Genomic DNA, 15,045 nt, shown 5'->3' with positions numbered 1-15,045 from the left:
AAAAATAGCAGCTCAAAGCCTACAGGGTTAAATGACCTCTCAGAGAGTCGCCTCTTTGGTCTCAATCTTCTTGGACCATGTCCTCCAGGAAAGGACAAAATTCCACAACTGCTTGACCATCACCTTGCAGCAACAGAATGAACTAGTTGATTCCCTAAGGTAGAATTGCTGAGCAGACACTGCCCCCTGCTGTCATCTCTGAAAAAAAGCTACAGAAACTTCGAACAGAAAAGAAATATAGATTTGGTACAGGACTGGAAATATCTGAAACTACCATTGTCCCTGGGCCACAAACCAAATTACTGTAGGCAGTGGCTATATTCTGTTTCTTCTACCCTAAAATTTAAAAAATTCTTTTTTGTTGTTCAATCGTGTCAGCCATGTTCAACTCTGATCCCATTTTGGGGGGTTTTCTTGGCAAAGATAATGTAGTGGAGAAGGAGACCCTCAGGTAAGGAATATGTCATTTTAAGCCCTTTTTCTGACAATTACAATGGGACCTGGGCGAGTCCCAACCTCTCAGAGCAAGTCTCTTCAGACTAAGAATCAAAGCAGGTGTTGTCCTGCAGCAATACAAGGAGTTACGACACTAGAGTTCCCAGTACCAATGAAATAACAAGACCAGTCCAAAGAAAATCCCAAATCCTGACAGTAAGATTTATGAGAGAAAGAGTGTATGAAATGACCAGACTTTTACGGCTGTGGAGAATCATAAAGTATTTACCAGACCAAGTATACTTGGAGGAAATCCATGGTTAACAGGGAAATAAGTAACCTTTAAGAAGCAGGGAAAAGCATTATAATATAACTGAGGGAGGGCTTCAGGGTTCCTGCATCTTGCCATTGATCCCGATGAGCAGGCATGAGTGGCTTGCAGCAGTATAAGAAAGAATAGTGATGTTGATACCCAGAGATGCTAGAGTCTAGGGCAGCATTTTACACACAAAAAAGTGTTTGAGATAAATGCTGAGTGAAGGAGATCCACATCCAATTGATAACTAATTATAAAAATTTGTATGGATTTTATAGAAAGAAGCCATATGGGATAATATATAGAGAAATGCAAAATCAAGAATACATGTTAAAACATTTTCCTGATTATACTTTAAAGAAAAAAAGATAACTCAGAGATAATCAAAGATCAAATAATGCCCTAAAAGATGATCAAGAGAACATCAAGAATTGTGTGGACACATACACATGCACACACACACACACACACACACACACAGAGTTGCTCACAAAATACCTTTCTAAATTTTGTAAAAATCTTTAGGAGAATGAGCTACATGTGTATTGGAAGCATTCACAATGAAAATAGGAAAATAGGCAAGCTTTCCCAAACAATATTCCCCATCAACTTACCCCTTTACAATCACACCAGCATCTGAAATGGGAGGAAAATACAGTATCCTACTACATTTACTGCTCCTTTGTTATGATCTGACAATGCTGGATGTCCTTAAAGGTTCTCCTCCAATAAGGTGTTTCCTTTGCTTATTTAAGATTATGCAAGGATCCTTGAAAGACTCAATAGAATTAGCTCTATGCATTACTCTGTCATATCTGTGCAATATAAAGTGACGTATGAAACAGAAACTTAGACTGACCACAATGTTATGTATTCTGGACATCAAAGAATAAATGGAAGAGTAATGGTGACGTAGAGATGGTGAGGTCCTTGGTGTAATCATGGCTGACTTTACAAGGCCTTTTCAATGAAATCCATGATCATTCAAAAGGAATTGACTGATAGTCCACACAGGAAAAAGTCAATGTCCTAAAAATGCCTATTACCCAAAATGCTCTGAATTTTTGTTGTTTAGTTGTGTCAGCTGGGTCCAACTCTCTGTGATCCCCTTTGGGGTTTTCTGGGCAAAGAGAGAGAGAGGAATGTTTTGCCATTTCTTTCTCCAATTCATTGAGGAAACTAAGTCATTTGAATTCATGAAAGTTAGTCTTTCTGCCTCCTCGTGGCCTGTCAGTGAATTGCACCATCCTATGTGTTTGGGTCCAGCCTTCTATACCCGCACACATAGAAAGGATGCTGCCTATCATCTACATGTCCGTGGGGTATGTGGTATACTCAAATGATCACCTGAGGTCACGGAAGCACTGAGGAGATATGAGAAAAGGGGGCGAGCCAATGATGGGGCACAAACAAGTGATATAAAATGGATGGCTGAAGTTCTCTGAGAAGAGGGAGGAGGTATTTGCAAAGCACCTACTGTAATAAGCACCTGACAATTATTATCTCACTGGATTCTCACCACAGGCCTGGGCAGAAGGTGCAGTTACTGTTCCCATGGCCTGCCCAGGATGGCACAGCTGGCAAATGTTTGAGTCTAGATTTGACTTCAGGTCTTCCTAATCCCAGATCTGCATCCATTGCACCACCGAGCTGCCTCCTGGTAATCTCCCAGCCCTCTGAGAAGGTATTCTAGGGAGAAAATAACACTGACAAGAATGGCGTAGGATGACAATTCACAGCTGGCAATGTGCACTAGGGAAAGGACTATGCACGCCACTGATTTCACTGTTTCACTGAAGGCTAAAAAGGGATGTACAGACCGGAGGGCTGGGCTGAAGATCCAGCCTCAGACATTTACTAGCTCGCAAGCATCCCAACTCAGTCTCAGGTTCCCCATCTACAGATTAATGGCACCTACTCTCAGGGCTGTTGTGAGGGGAATCAAATGAGCCAACAAATGGCATGGGCTTTGTGAACCTTAAAAAGCTATAGAAATGCATTCTAACTACCTAACTCAAGTTCCCTTTGAAGGGGAAAGGTTGAAAGAATCAAGTCTCTCTCATATACCTGGCTGCCAGCTCAAAAAGTTGCAATCGTGAATATCTTACACTCATAATGAAAAAGAAAGAACTTGTTCCTTTAATCACATTCGTGAGTTTCACCAGATTTAGAGCAGCCTACATGTCCATATTATTCCCTTTTCAAAACTAATGTGATTATTAACAGAAAGAAAAATGTATAACCAAGAGAAAATATGACCAGACTGACCTGCCTCAAAAATTTTTCACAATTCACCAAATATGGGAGCCTGTTAAAGAGTAACAGACGGTCAGACAGCTAAGTGAAAAGTTCCTCCTTCTAAAGTCAATTATATGAATTTAATGGAAACATTTCTGTACAAACTAGATTACTGAAACCAATGTGTACAAGTATGTCTGATACATTTTTAGGATCTCCCTCTATTTGGGGGCTCTAAATGAGAAATTCTATTTTGTATCAAAAGTGGAAAACTTAGCAATAAATTATCCTCTAAAATAAAGTGGTAGTTAAGTTTAAAAATAAAAATTTAAGTCTGCCTCTTCCCTAGCCAGAAGGCTTCTAGGGGAAAAGAGTTTTAGAGAAGTAAAAGAACAATATTTCTGATTTTTTTCACCATAAAAAAAATCTCTTCTTCCAACAAGAAAAGAATTCTATAGGTTAAAAAGGGCCTAATGAGGCCATTCCCCACTCACCATGAAAGGACTGGCCAAGGCACATTGGAAGTTCCAGTGAAAGGGTAGACCAGAGAGCTCACTTCGAACACGCACTGTCAATCCATCTGGCAAACGCTCACAAGAGAAAGTGGCCCCTTTGGGATCAGCCGAACCTTCTAACAAGGTGCATATGAGGTCTCTCAAGTGGGAGAGGAAGGCAGAAGGAGTTGCAGTCAGTCGCCTATTTAGCTCCTGTAAGAATACCAGAAGAGATGCAGAGATTGCAGAATGTCCTTCAAGAGCAGAACAGAGTAGCCTAAGACAATGCTCCAAATCTGATAAAGTGTTCATTTTTATTCTTATGACTGTCCTTAGTTTGGGAGTAATTAGTTTTCACCCATTCATTTCACCACCAACTCATTTCTCGGCCCTTTTCCCTCTAGCATTTCATCCCACCATTAGGGGCTATCAGTCCACACTAAGTGAAATTGCTCCATTACTAAAGACCTCAACTATACTGATGTGATAGATTTTTCTCAATTCTCATCTTCCTTGATCTCTTAGTTTGTTTTGTGTTGCTGATCAGGTCTTGCTCCTGGATATTCACTGGTTTCCACAACTTTCCTCTATCCAACTGAATGATTTTCCCAGTTTTCCTTACTGGATCATCCTCTGTCTCTTACTTCCCTAAATACAGGTATTTTCCAAAGACCAGTCCTAGATCCTTTTCTCTCTTGCTTCGTGAGCTAGTTCCCAATTATTATGTATGCAGATGACTCCAAAATCTATGTATCCAACTCTGAAATGAAGTCCTAGATCATTAAATTGTCTGCTAGCCATTTCCATCTGAATGTTTAAGATGATTTCAAATTTAACATCTAAGACAGCCTGCTTCATCTTCTTCCCTAAAACCTAATTTCAAACTTCCATAAATGTATTGAAGAGACCTTCATTCTCTTAAGGCACCCAGGATAGTAATCTCAGTCGTTCTTGAATCCTTTGCTTTCCCTTTTACCTGACAACAAATGACTAAATTCTATCAAAAACATCTCTCACAAGATGTCTGTCCCCTTCTCTCTATTCACATGCCTGGTTCCTTATCACTTCTTGCTCGGACAGCACCTAACTGATGTCTCTCCCTCTAATCCATACCCCATACTTCTTCCAAAATAATATTTCTAAGGCAGAGATCTGATCTTCCCCAAAATCCTCAGTGCCTCTGTATAATAGTCTCTAGAATAAAATACAAACTATATCCTCCACAATTTCTAGACAGGTTCCCACCTTAACTTTTGACTTTATTTCACATTGAAAGCCCCTTCATACACTTCACATTCCAGTCAAAGTGGACAATCATAGATATTTTCAGAATCTCCTCTAAAGACAGAATGTTCTCCTTTTCAGAATCCTTATTATTCTTTAAGACAGGGGTCCTCAAACTATGGCCCGCGGGCCAGATGTGGCAGCTGAGGACGCTTATCCCCCTCACCCAGGGCTATGAAGTTTCTTTATTTAAAGGCCCACAAAACAAAGTTTTTGTTTTTACTATAGTCCAGCCCTCCAACAGTCTGAGGGACAGTGAACTGGCCCCCTATTTAAAAAGTTTGAGGACCCCTGCTTTAAGACTTATACCAGGTGCTAACTTCTCCAGAAAGCTGTCCCTCATCTCCCCAACTCCTTCTCAGATTCTACTAGAGGATGGGAGAGAAAAAGTATTAATAATTAAATGTACATATTTTGTCTTCCCAGAGGAATATAAATTCACCAAGAAATGATTTTGTTTCACTTTTTTACCCTTCACTGGTAATACAGTGCCTTGCATCCAATGGCATTTAATAAATGTTTATTGACTTGCAACGATCATTGTTAACTGGGGAGAACAGAGCAGACCTCATGGGGAAGGAAGGTGGCATTTTATCTGTGCTTTAAGGGACGGGTAGGTAATTTTACAAATGGAAGGAGGAAAGAGATGACCTTTCTGGCAGGAGAAAACATTGTAAGCAAACCCAAGGAGGCAGAAAAATTCAGGGAGATTATAGAACCACCAATCTGGAAATGAAAGGAACCCTGGGCCATAGAATTCAAACTCCCATTGTAAAGTTGAGGAACCTGAAGCCCAGAAGTGTTTCAGACCCAAAGTCACATGTACAGCCGAAGGCAGAGATGGGATTCAATACTTGATCCTAAGGACCAGTTTGGCAGGAGTGTAGCATGTGAGAAGGTAAATAATGTAAGACCCAACTGCAAAGATACGGTGGCAGAAGGATGTACAGAGCCTTTAATGTCAAGCAAAAGAATGTTCACTCTGAATTATTACAAACAGAATTTTAATGAGAGAAGAGACTTTTAGCTGAAACTCAGGTGATCCAGTCTTCTCATTTTCTAGCTGAGGAAACAGACCCTCCCCCCAAATTAAATGCTTTGTCTAAAGGGACAAAGCTAGTTAGCAAGAGGGCGGGGACCAAACCCCAAATGTCTTGGTTTCCAGTGCTGGGTCCTTTCTGTTATGTTCCACTAATTCTTCAACTCTCCTTAGCAATCCAAAAGCACCAATTTGGGGATATGTCCTCCTGGGCTTTCCTGGGTGGAGAGCGAACTGTCTTCTCCCATTCCTACCTCTCGCATTTACCTTGGCCCTCTGGCTGACCACACTCGTGTCCACTCGCTCGTGCCACACATGCTGGAGGTCAGAGAGAAGAATGGCATAGCCCTTGTGGGTCATGACACAGGCCTTGGCCAGGAGGGAGTCCTCTGAGAGCTGCAGCCATGCCCACGGTTGGACCAGCAGACCCTGTTCCAGTTCTTCCATCTGTAAGGGAATATCCATTCAACCAGCCTTGCACTGAAGGGACAATAACCAGCTATTTCTTTCTCTTTTTTTTTGTTATTATAATAACTTTTTATTGACAGAGCCCATGCCAGGGTAATTATTTACAACATTATCCCTTGCACTCACTTCTGTTCCGATTTTTCCCCTCCCTCTCTCCGCCCCCTCCCCCAGATGGCAAGCAGTCCTATACATGTTAAATAGGTTACAGTAGATCTTGGATACAATGTATGTGTGCGGAACCGAACAGTTTTCTTGTTGCACAGGGAGAATTGGATTCAGAAGGTAGAAATAACCCGGGAAGAAGAACAAAAATGCAAGCAGTTTAGTTTACATTCATTTCCCAGTGTTCTTTCTTTGGGTGTAGCTGCTTCTGTCCATCCTTGATCAATTGAAACTGAATTAGGTAAAAAATGCAAACCGTTTACATTCATTTCCCAGTATTTCTTCCTTTGGGTGTAGCTGCTTCTGTCCATCCTTGATCATTTGAAACTAAGTTAGATCTTGTCTTTCTCGAAGAAATCCCCTTCCATCAGCATACATCCTCATACAGTATCGCTGTTGACGTATATCATGATCTCCTTAACCAGGTATTGCGATCCCTACTAACAGCCTATTCAAACCTCTTCCTTCATCCATTAAAAATAAAAAAAAAAAAAAAGAAAAGAACAGAGTGTCTATTCCTCACCGTTATCACTAAACAGATTTAAAAGTAAAAAAAAAAAATTCAAAATGCCATTAGATCAGTGCAGATCGGTTTCACGCACATACATTGTATCCAAGATCTACTGTAACCTATTTAACATGTATAGGACTGCTTGCCATCTGGGAGAAGGGGAAAAATCGGAACAGAAGTGAGTGCAAGGGAGAATGCTGTGAAAAAATTACCCAGCATGGGTTCTGGCAATAAAAAGTTATTGTAATTAAAATAAATTAATTAATTAAAAAAAAAAAAAAAAGATCGGCACAGGCCTTCGCGGAGTATGAGCTAGCGGCACTGAGTCAGCCTTGAGGGGATCCTCAAGGACTTCTGGCCCCTCGAAGGCAGAACTTTTTGCTTTTGCTTTCTCAGCAGCCAGCCGGAGCTAAGTCTGCGCAACCGCAACGGTGGTTCTTGCTTTCCTAGAGAACATAAGCCGCGGTGCCCGCGCCCCTCAGAGAGGCCGCCGCCCGCGCCCCTCAGAAGGCGCGCGCCCGAGAGGAGCGCGGGCGCTCCTAGCCGCTGCCCTGTGGGGGATGCTGCAGCGTGGCTCACTGCGCGCCTGGGCCTTCTATCCGCAGGCCCTTGCTTTTGGAGGAGAGCCACATCGCAGCTTGTTCCTGCTTTCTCAGGCAACGGCGTGAGGCCCTCGGGCGCGGAGGCCGGGCCCGCGGGGGGAGCACTGACACTGGCAGAGAAGCCCACTGGGGGGGGGGGCCGGGGCGCTCCAGCCGCGGGAGGGAGGGGGAGCGGGCCGGAGGCGGACGCGCGGGGAGAAAGGCGACGGCGTTCAGCGCCTTCCAGGCCCGCTCCGTCTCCCACCTCGGACCTACTGAGACCCTGGGCAGCTCCTCGCCCGCCCTAACCCCGGCGTGGCGTCCGACCCGCCTTTCGGCTGGGGCAGGACCCTAGGGGAGCAATTCCCCCTGGGCCACCGCCAGGGGGCACTGCAGCCCACCGCAGCTCCAAGGACCTTGGGATCTCATCGCCTGCAGGGGGCGAGGCCGCCCCGCTGCTCTATCCCCGGCTCGACCTGGACGCATGCGCAGTCGAGAACCCGCGCCAAGGACCAGCCCCAACTTCTAAGTCCCTCCCGGCTCCCCGGAAAGCTGGGGCTGCTTGGCGCATGCGTGAGACGTCTAGCCCCGCCCCACCCCCATCCGGCACTCTCAAGTCGCGCTCCCTCTCATTTTGGTCCGGGACGAGAGTCTCGTCTCCACCCACCCTACCTCCTTCCACGCGCAACTCACGTCATGCGCCCCCGGCCCAAATGCCCCGGTTTCTCTCTTCCCACTCCGGCTTTTCCTTTCCTACCGTGACGTCATAGCCGCCTGCCCTCCCCGCCGTGCGTGCGCACCCTTTCCAAGAGGAGGTGGGACCGGACACCGGCACGGGCGTGGCCTCCCATGCCCCTCCCACACGGGCGGTCCCTCCCGTGACCCCACCCTCAGCCTTGCTGATGCGGCCGAACAGAATACGCTCCAGCAGTTTTTAAGCTTTAGATGACATTTATAGGGCGGGGGCGGGGCCCCAGAAGCCCGCCCCTGCGATGAGGAGTCAGCGCTGCTCGGGGCTGGGCAACAGGTCCAGGGTTTCTAGGGGCTCCGCAGGCCCTTGCTCCTCATCCTCGGGCGCCTCAGGGGAGGAGCAGAAGCCTCGCAGGGGCCAGGGGAGCAAGGAATATAGGTTTTTCAAGGGCGCGGGCAGCTCGTACTCCAGGGCCGCTTTTCTGAGCTCCACAGGGCCCCGAGCTTCTTTCCGAGAGGGCAGACCCCGCTCCAATCGAGTTCCTGAAAAGCCATTCGAGAAAAAACGGTCAGCAGCGCGGGTCTCTCTCCTACGGGAGGCCCCCACCTCCCACTCCCACTGTGCCCTCAGCCACTCGCCTGGGATGGTGTTCTCCAGGAAGAAGCTCAAGAGTCCGGCCAGGAGCACAGGCTCGGCCAGGAAGGCCCCAAGCAGCACGTCCACCGGGCCCCAGCCTGCGCCCCAGGGGAGAGCTGCCATGAGAATCCCTCAGGGCCAGCCGCTGTCATGCAGGCTGGGAGAAGGGCCCCGGCCCCCCACCCAGACTCCAGAGCTGGGCCCATGCATAGCCTCTAAGGCCCTTTATCTTACTATGGCCTCTCCTGTCAGCTGGGGGCTACTGCCTGCATTGCCCACCCTCTTAAGGTGGATGTGAAAAAAGTACTTTGGAAAAGGCAGAGGGCTGTATAAATAGGAGCCATTATCTGCTCCAGCCTCCTCATTTTTCAGGTGATCGCTTGGAACTAAAAAGGCCAGCCTTCTGGAGCAAGCCTCCCTTCCCTCCCTTTTCTTCCTTTCACCAATTCCATCAGCTCAATACTTTCTGCTTTTGAGATCCCAGCACCTCAAAATATCAATCACCCTTTAGGCCGCTGGATTCTCCTAGATCCAAATGCCCCCAGTTCTTCTCCTATGAAAGACTGGAGTCCTCTAGCCATGTCTACTTGAGATCTCCTCCCCTTCCTAAGCATCCCACCTGTGTTGAGAATGGGCGCCTCCTGAAGCCAGCGAGGTAGCAGCAGTGCCATGAAGATGACAAAGCCAACAATGAAGACATTCCGCCCTGAGTCAATGTCCGTAGAGTAGAAGTAGGAAAAGCCAGTGGACAAGATGACTGCCTGGTTCACTCCCAGCACAGCACCTAGGTAGGGTACTCATCGTTTCAATACTGTGCCAGGGGCTGGGGTCACCCTTAAAGAAATTACCACTAACACTGGTACAAAGATGTGCACAGATAATCATAATAAAGTGAACCATGTAAAAAGTAGAAAGAAATCATCTAACAGTGTGATGTGAAAACTGAAGGAAACTTCCTTTCAGCTGATTTGTCAAGACTTCTTGGAGAAACTGATCACCTGAGGCCAAGCCTTAAGGAAGAAAATAATTCCAACAGCTGGAGACAAAGAAGAGTTCATTCCAGGCATGAGAAAAGTTGCTTGAGCAAAATATCACCATCAAACTCACAGAGCATTTAGCGTTTACAAAGCACTTTACTCACAAGAACCCTGGAGGTAAGCAGTGAAGAGGATGTGCCTTATTTTAAAGACAAGGAATCTAAACAAAACATTTCTGAACAATGAAATGCTTTGTTCAAGGAATCATACTGTTAAGGGGGAGAGAGAAAACAAATTCTCACTGAAGTCCAAGACCCTTTCTACAATGGACACCATAAAAGATAGCCCAGACCATTCTATCTGGAATATGGAAGCTCTGAAGCAGAAGAATCGCACAAGATGATGCTAGAGAGGGAAGCTCTGGCTAGAGGCCAGATGGTGGACCACTATGCACTAGAATAAAGAGATATTTGAGAGTCCAAAAATAATGCTATGACCAGAATGATGTATTAGGAAGACCACATGGAAAAGTGAAGGGGGAAAAGGGAGGACTGGGGAACGAAACAAAACAAGAAAAACCAGTTACTGATTTTTTGCAAACACCTCTCTCCATGAGGTAATGTGGGCTTGAACCAGAGTGAGAATGAAAGGAGGCTCAAAGGATGGTACTATTAACAGAAATAGCAACAGCATGAGAAGGGATGACTAGGTTTTGAGAAAATAACCTCGATTTGAAGTATGTTTAAACTGTGGCAGTTTTCTTGCTGTTCCTCACAAAATTCCATCTCCATGCCATTGGATTCCTTCCTCACCTCCCAGTCTTAGAATCCCTTCTTTCCAATACAGCCATCGTCCAGCTCAAGGGCCACCTCTCCTCCATGAAACCTTTCCTGTGTTCTAATGTCTCCCCAACAGAAATAACAAACCATCTTCCCTTTCATTTTATACTGCATATATTTACACATGCACATGTCACCTCCTTTGAGAGGACATAAGTTCTTTGAAGACGAGGATGTTTTCATCTGGAGTGCCCAGCACATCCTAGAGTTATAGTAAATACTGGCTGATACCCACCCAAGAGGATATATCCAGCAGGCAGTTGTAAACATGAGGCTAGAGAGCTCCAGTCTGAAGTCAACCTCGCTGAGTAATAATTAAAGCTATGACATGAATGACATTACCAAGGGAACAATTAAGAACAAAACACTGGGGAGCAAAACACCTGAATGGGGATGGAAAGAAAGAGGGTTGGGGATAAAAGGAAAACAAAGGCTGCACCCTGAATGTTGGGAAGGCAAACCTGGGTAGGTCCCAGAAGTGGGCACCCTGAAGAGATGGAAGAAAGATTTAGAGTCAATGAGAACAGGTAGCCAAAAGAAGAGAGGATGAAGCAAGATGGGAGCTTTTTAGTAAATACAAAAGAGAGGCCCAACAGCAAGAGAGCTGGGGAAAGGGCACTGCATTTGGCCAAGGCTTGTTGGAAAGGTAGTAAATGTTAAAGTTTTGTATAGTGACCAGCTCTGTGCCACTTGCAGAGAAAGCCTGCTTGACTTCTTGTACCAAGGATGACAAAACCTCAGAATGAGAAGAACTAAGACAGCTCCCATCCCCTGGTATCACTAACTCAACTAGGAAATTTTGATGAGGAAGAGAAAAAGTTTTAAAAAGGGGCTAAGTAGGCAAGAAAACTTACAGCAAGGATTTGTACTCACCATGAACTGGCAGTGGGATGGTGGTGAGGGTCTGTGCCAAGCGTGGAGAGAGACCCAACCCTATACACAGGAGGCTGACTAACCTGGCCACTCTGTGAGACCCAGCCTAAGTAGGAGGATAGGGGCTCAGTTACACAGCCACAACTCCCTCCCTTCCTCAGGACACCTCTCCTTCAGCTTCCACCTGCAAGGTCTATACCTGGGTGAGGCTGATGGTTCCCACGTTGGGGAAGCTAGAGGCAATGCCCAAAGGACTCCCCAGCAGTCCAGCCAGCAGGCTGCCCAGGCCCTCAAAGCCCAGGCCTCGGCTGCAGGCGTGTGAAGGGGGAGGCGTCAGCTGTAGCAGCCGGCCACACAGCGCGTAGCAGCACAAGGAGCTGGTAGAAGCTGCCAGTGCCATGGTGGTGCCTGCAGCCAGGCCTCGCAGGGTTAACCTGGGCCAGCCCCATCCACCTGCAAAAAAGGTGAGGAGTCCTTTGGCATCTCAGATATTAACAACAAATCTGAAATGCCCAATCTGCTCCCATGTGCTCCCTGCCTAGAGTCTTGACAATCTACTTGTTCCAAAGTGAGGATTCTAATTAACTCTTACACTCACAACAAAACTATTTCTCCCACAAGCACAAAATCTTAAGCACTGCCACTGTAAGCTTGGGGGAAACAAGTCCTAAGATCAAATGGAAAACATTGAACACTGACTTCAGAGAACTATTTTCTGGGACTACTTCATCTCCACCAATTCATCATTCAACATGAAACCAGCTTAAAAACTCATTTCCCCTCACATTTCCCATCCCAGATTCATGACTTCATCATGCCCTGACACATACCTCCCCTTTGACTTTTTCTGTGCTGTCTCCTCCATTAGATTATAAGCTCCTTGAAGGTAAAATTGATTTGTGCCTTTTTTTATTTTTTGTAGTTCGAGCAATTGGCACAGTGCCTGGCACTTAAGAAATGCTGACTAGACCGGGGGGACAAAAGTGATCTAGGTGGTTATACCTGGGTGAGGCAACCACAGCCAAGGGTTGAAGTTAGGGGAAGACAGCTCCTGTGGAGTGAAACTAAGGCCCAATAAAGCAGAGAGCATCCAAACACAGATCACAGGGAACAGCACCTACATGAAATGAGACTGAGATAGTACATTATCCCTGACCCCAGCTCCCTCCCTGCAGAAAAACACACAGGGGACACTGACAGGCAGGATGGCTGAGGAATCCCAGTCACTACAGCCTCCACATACCGAGAAGAGGCGGAAGACAGGGATGTAGGTGTGAGTTGGAGGAACAGGAGTTCGAAGTGGGCACAAGGGCAGCAGGCAGGATCCCAGATGCTGAGAACATACGACCATAAGTAGGATAGGCCTAAAAGAGAAAGACTCTGGCATCAGGAAACCATTGCAGTAAGCGCAGGGCATGTGTGGGAAAAGGGGTGATTTGAGTTTGCTTGCTATGAAAATTAGGTACCATAAGGGAGTGGGGAAAGTGAGGAAGGGGATATTACCATAGGGGATTTACAGGGAATGAGCAATGTTGAAAAGTGGAATGAGAAGCATAGGGGGAAAGAGGCAACAAATGGAATCATTCATGGAGGATAAAATTATGGAAAGCTTGGGCAAAAAGATCTTTACTGAAGTGAGGCAACTCGGGCTGCTGAGACTCACGTACAGCAATGCAAGGCCCCAGTTTGCAGAACAGAACAGTGCAATTTCCTTGTGAGCAGAAAGCCCTACCACAGCCAGGCTGGGAGCAAGAACCAGAGGCCCAAAATGAAGGAACAATCGACCAGGTCCCCCCAACAACCCTAGTATTCCCTGAAGCAGCCCAGATATCAGCACGGCACCTGACACCTGAATGGGGACGGAAAGAAAAAGGATTTCCTGAATGTTGGGAAGGCAAATCTGGTTAGGTCCCAAAAACCTTAGTGAAAAGAACAAGCAAAACCGGTCTCTGTCCCTTCCCACCCCACTTAAGCCACCTTTACCCTTCCTACCTCTCTAAGAAAGAACACCCACCTCCCTGAGAGAATCGTCCCAGCTTCCCAAGGAAGGGCAGCCTGTTCCCACACATGGACTCAGCACATCGGAATCTGGGAAAGAATGGTGGGGAGAACAAGTCTAAGAATTAGAAGGCTGTGTAGATGAAGACCAATTTTTGTTGCCCAGACGTGCCAATTAATAGCATCTCGCCCAACCCCAGTGTTCTTACTCTTGTCCCCTAATATTTCCATTTTCTAACCTTGCAGAGGTTTTCCCATACCCCTCCCTTTCCCCAATGCTCACTGTTTGCAGGTGCCCAAGTAACTTGGTATGGTTTCTGGCTGGTCAATGCCAGAGCAGGAATGAGAAACTCAAAGGATGGGGCCTGGACCAGAGGCAGCCTGTGTGAACAGCAGGCAGAAAAGGCTAGACAACTGACTTGAAAAGTTCCCAGTGATTGGGGTAGGGTGAGGGGAATCTCCCTAAAAGCCCCTGGCCCACCAAACCAGATTTATTTCCCCTCCATGTTTTCATCTCACCTGCTGCCCATCCAAGTCTGCATAGCTGTAGACAAACCACAAGAGAAGAAACTGGAAGCCAGGAGCTGACCAGGAGGATAGGACAGTCCTCCTGGTGGAAGACTACAAAGCAGGAGCAGATGGGAGACACAGAGAAGAGAAGCCAGAACCAGAATATGCTGCAGGAGATGCAAGGGGGAAAGACTCTCAAATACTGCTCCCAGCCACACTTACCTCCCAGATGTCCCCGGAGGCATCTTCTGCTTCCTCCTACCTGGGCAGCCAAGAGCCAGCTGAGGGCCCAGGAAGGGGTCCCACAGAGGGAATCCCAGGGCTGGGATGAGGGGCTCTGGGGAGCCAGCAAGGGAAGGGGATGAGGTTTCTGGATCTGTTTGTTCATGCTGCCAGCGCTTTGGCCCTTCTGCTCTGATCCAGGGCAGGGGCCACCAGCAGAAAGGGTGAGCTGCCTACTTCAGGGAGGGGCCAAGTGGCAGCAAAGCAACACGAGGGGATGAGGGAATGTGCGGCAGCACAGCAGATCATTCACCTTTGCCCAGCTCTGTGGTCAACTCCATCACCTATTAACTGGGGGACCTTGTTCTGCCGAATCCAAGTCCCTTCCCCCAAGTTCTTAGGTCTTTTGTCTTTTTCCCAAATCCCCTGCTCCAGAAGAGTAGGAAAGTGTGGATGGCACACCATACATGTCATTCGTTCCAGCTTTCCAAAATGGCCATCAACGATGCTCCCTTGGAGGCATGCTAGGTTAAAACAAATCTTCAACTACTTCTCATGGCTAATCTTGAGAATCACTTCTGGGGTCAAGCTCACCTGGAATGAGTGACAAACCTTTAACTAAAACGACACAGTCACAACTTTCCAGGACCTCACTGCACAAGAGATAGGGGATGGAGAACTCAAATAAAAACGAAGGCCACTGGGATACAGAGATCGTAGAGCAGTCTTGAAACTGAAACAAAAATCTATGAAAATCATTGGAGGCTTGAA

At 46.6% G+C, this 15,045-nt stretch overlaps 2 protein-coding genes across 6 annotated transcripts in view; both read right to left on the bottom strand.

Moving 5' to 3' along the window:
* Window positions 1–8,407, bottom strand: part of NHEJ1 (non-homologous end joining factor 1) — a 108,748-nt gene extending 100,341 nt beyond the window's left edge. The window contains exons 1-3 of one of the 5 annotated variants that reach the window (XM_003765922.4): window positions 8,201–8,407; window positions 6,074–6,253; window positions 3,484–3,696 (exon numbers count right to left, since the gene is read on the bottom strand). In XM_003765922.4, coding sequence (XP_003765970.1) covers window positions 3,484–3,696; window positions 6,074–6,253 — 393 coding nt within the window. In that variant the 5' untranslated portion in view covers window positions 8,201–8,407. Of the gene's footprint in view, window positions 1–3,483; window positions 3,697–6,060; window positions 6,254–7,944; window positions 8,001–8,200 lie in introns of those variants that run through there. The other 4 variants (XM_012546351.3, XM_012546353.3, XM_031958029.1 and 1 more) reach the window with 4 other exon arrangements.
* A 52-nt stretch (window positions 8,408–8,459) lies between these two features.
* Window positions 8,460–14,951, bottom strand: SLC23A3 (solute carrier family 23 member 3). The gene is made up of 12 exons (XM_031958030.1): window positions 14,315–14,951; window positions 14,062–14,219; window positions 13,826–13,923; window positions 13,559–13,632; window positions 13,212–13,393; window positions 12,788–12,908; window positions 12,547–12,661; window positions 11,744–11,997; window positions 11,545–11,650; window positions 9,475–9,639; window positions 8,858–8,953; window positions 8,460–8,761 (listed from the first exon to the last, which is right to left on the bottom strand). The coding sequence occupies exons 1-12, from the start codon at window positions 14,438–14,440 to the stop codon at window positions 8,529–8,531; spliced, it is 1,728 nt and encodes a 575-aa protein (XP_031813890.1). The 5' UTR covers window positions 14,441–14,951; the 3' UTR covers window positions 8,460–8,528.
* Window positions 14,952–15,045: the final 94 nt, after the last annotated feature.

The sequence above is a fragment of the Sarcophilus harrisii genome, chromosome 3 (assembly GCF_902635505.1).
Source record: "Sarcophilus harrisii chromosome 3, mSarHar1.11, whole genome shotgun sequence".
In the NCBI taxonomy this organism is placed as follows: domain Eukaryota; kingdom Metazoa; phylum Chordata; class Mammalia; order Dasyuromorphia; family Dasyuridae; genus Sarcophilus; species Sarcophilus harrisii.
Note: the sequence above shows the minus strand (reverse complement) of the source record. Positions and strands in the feature narration are given on the sequence as shown.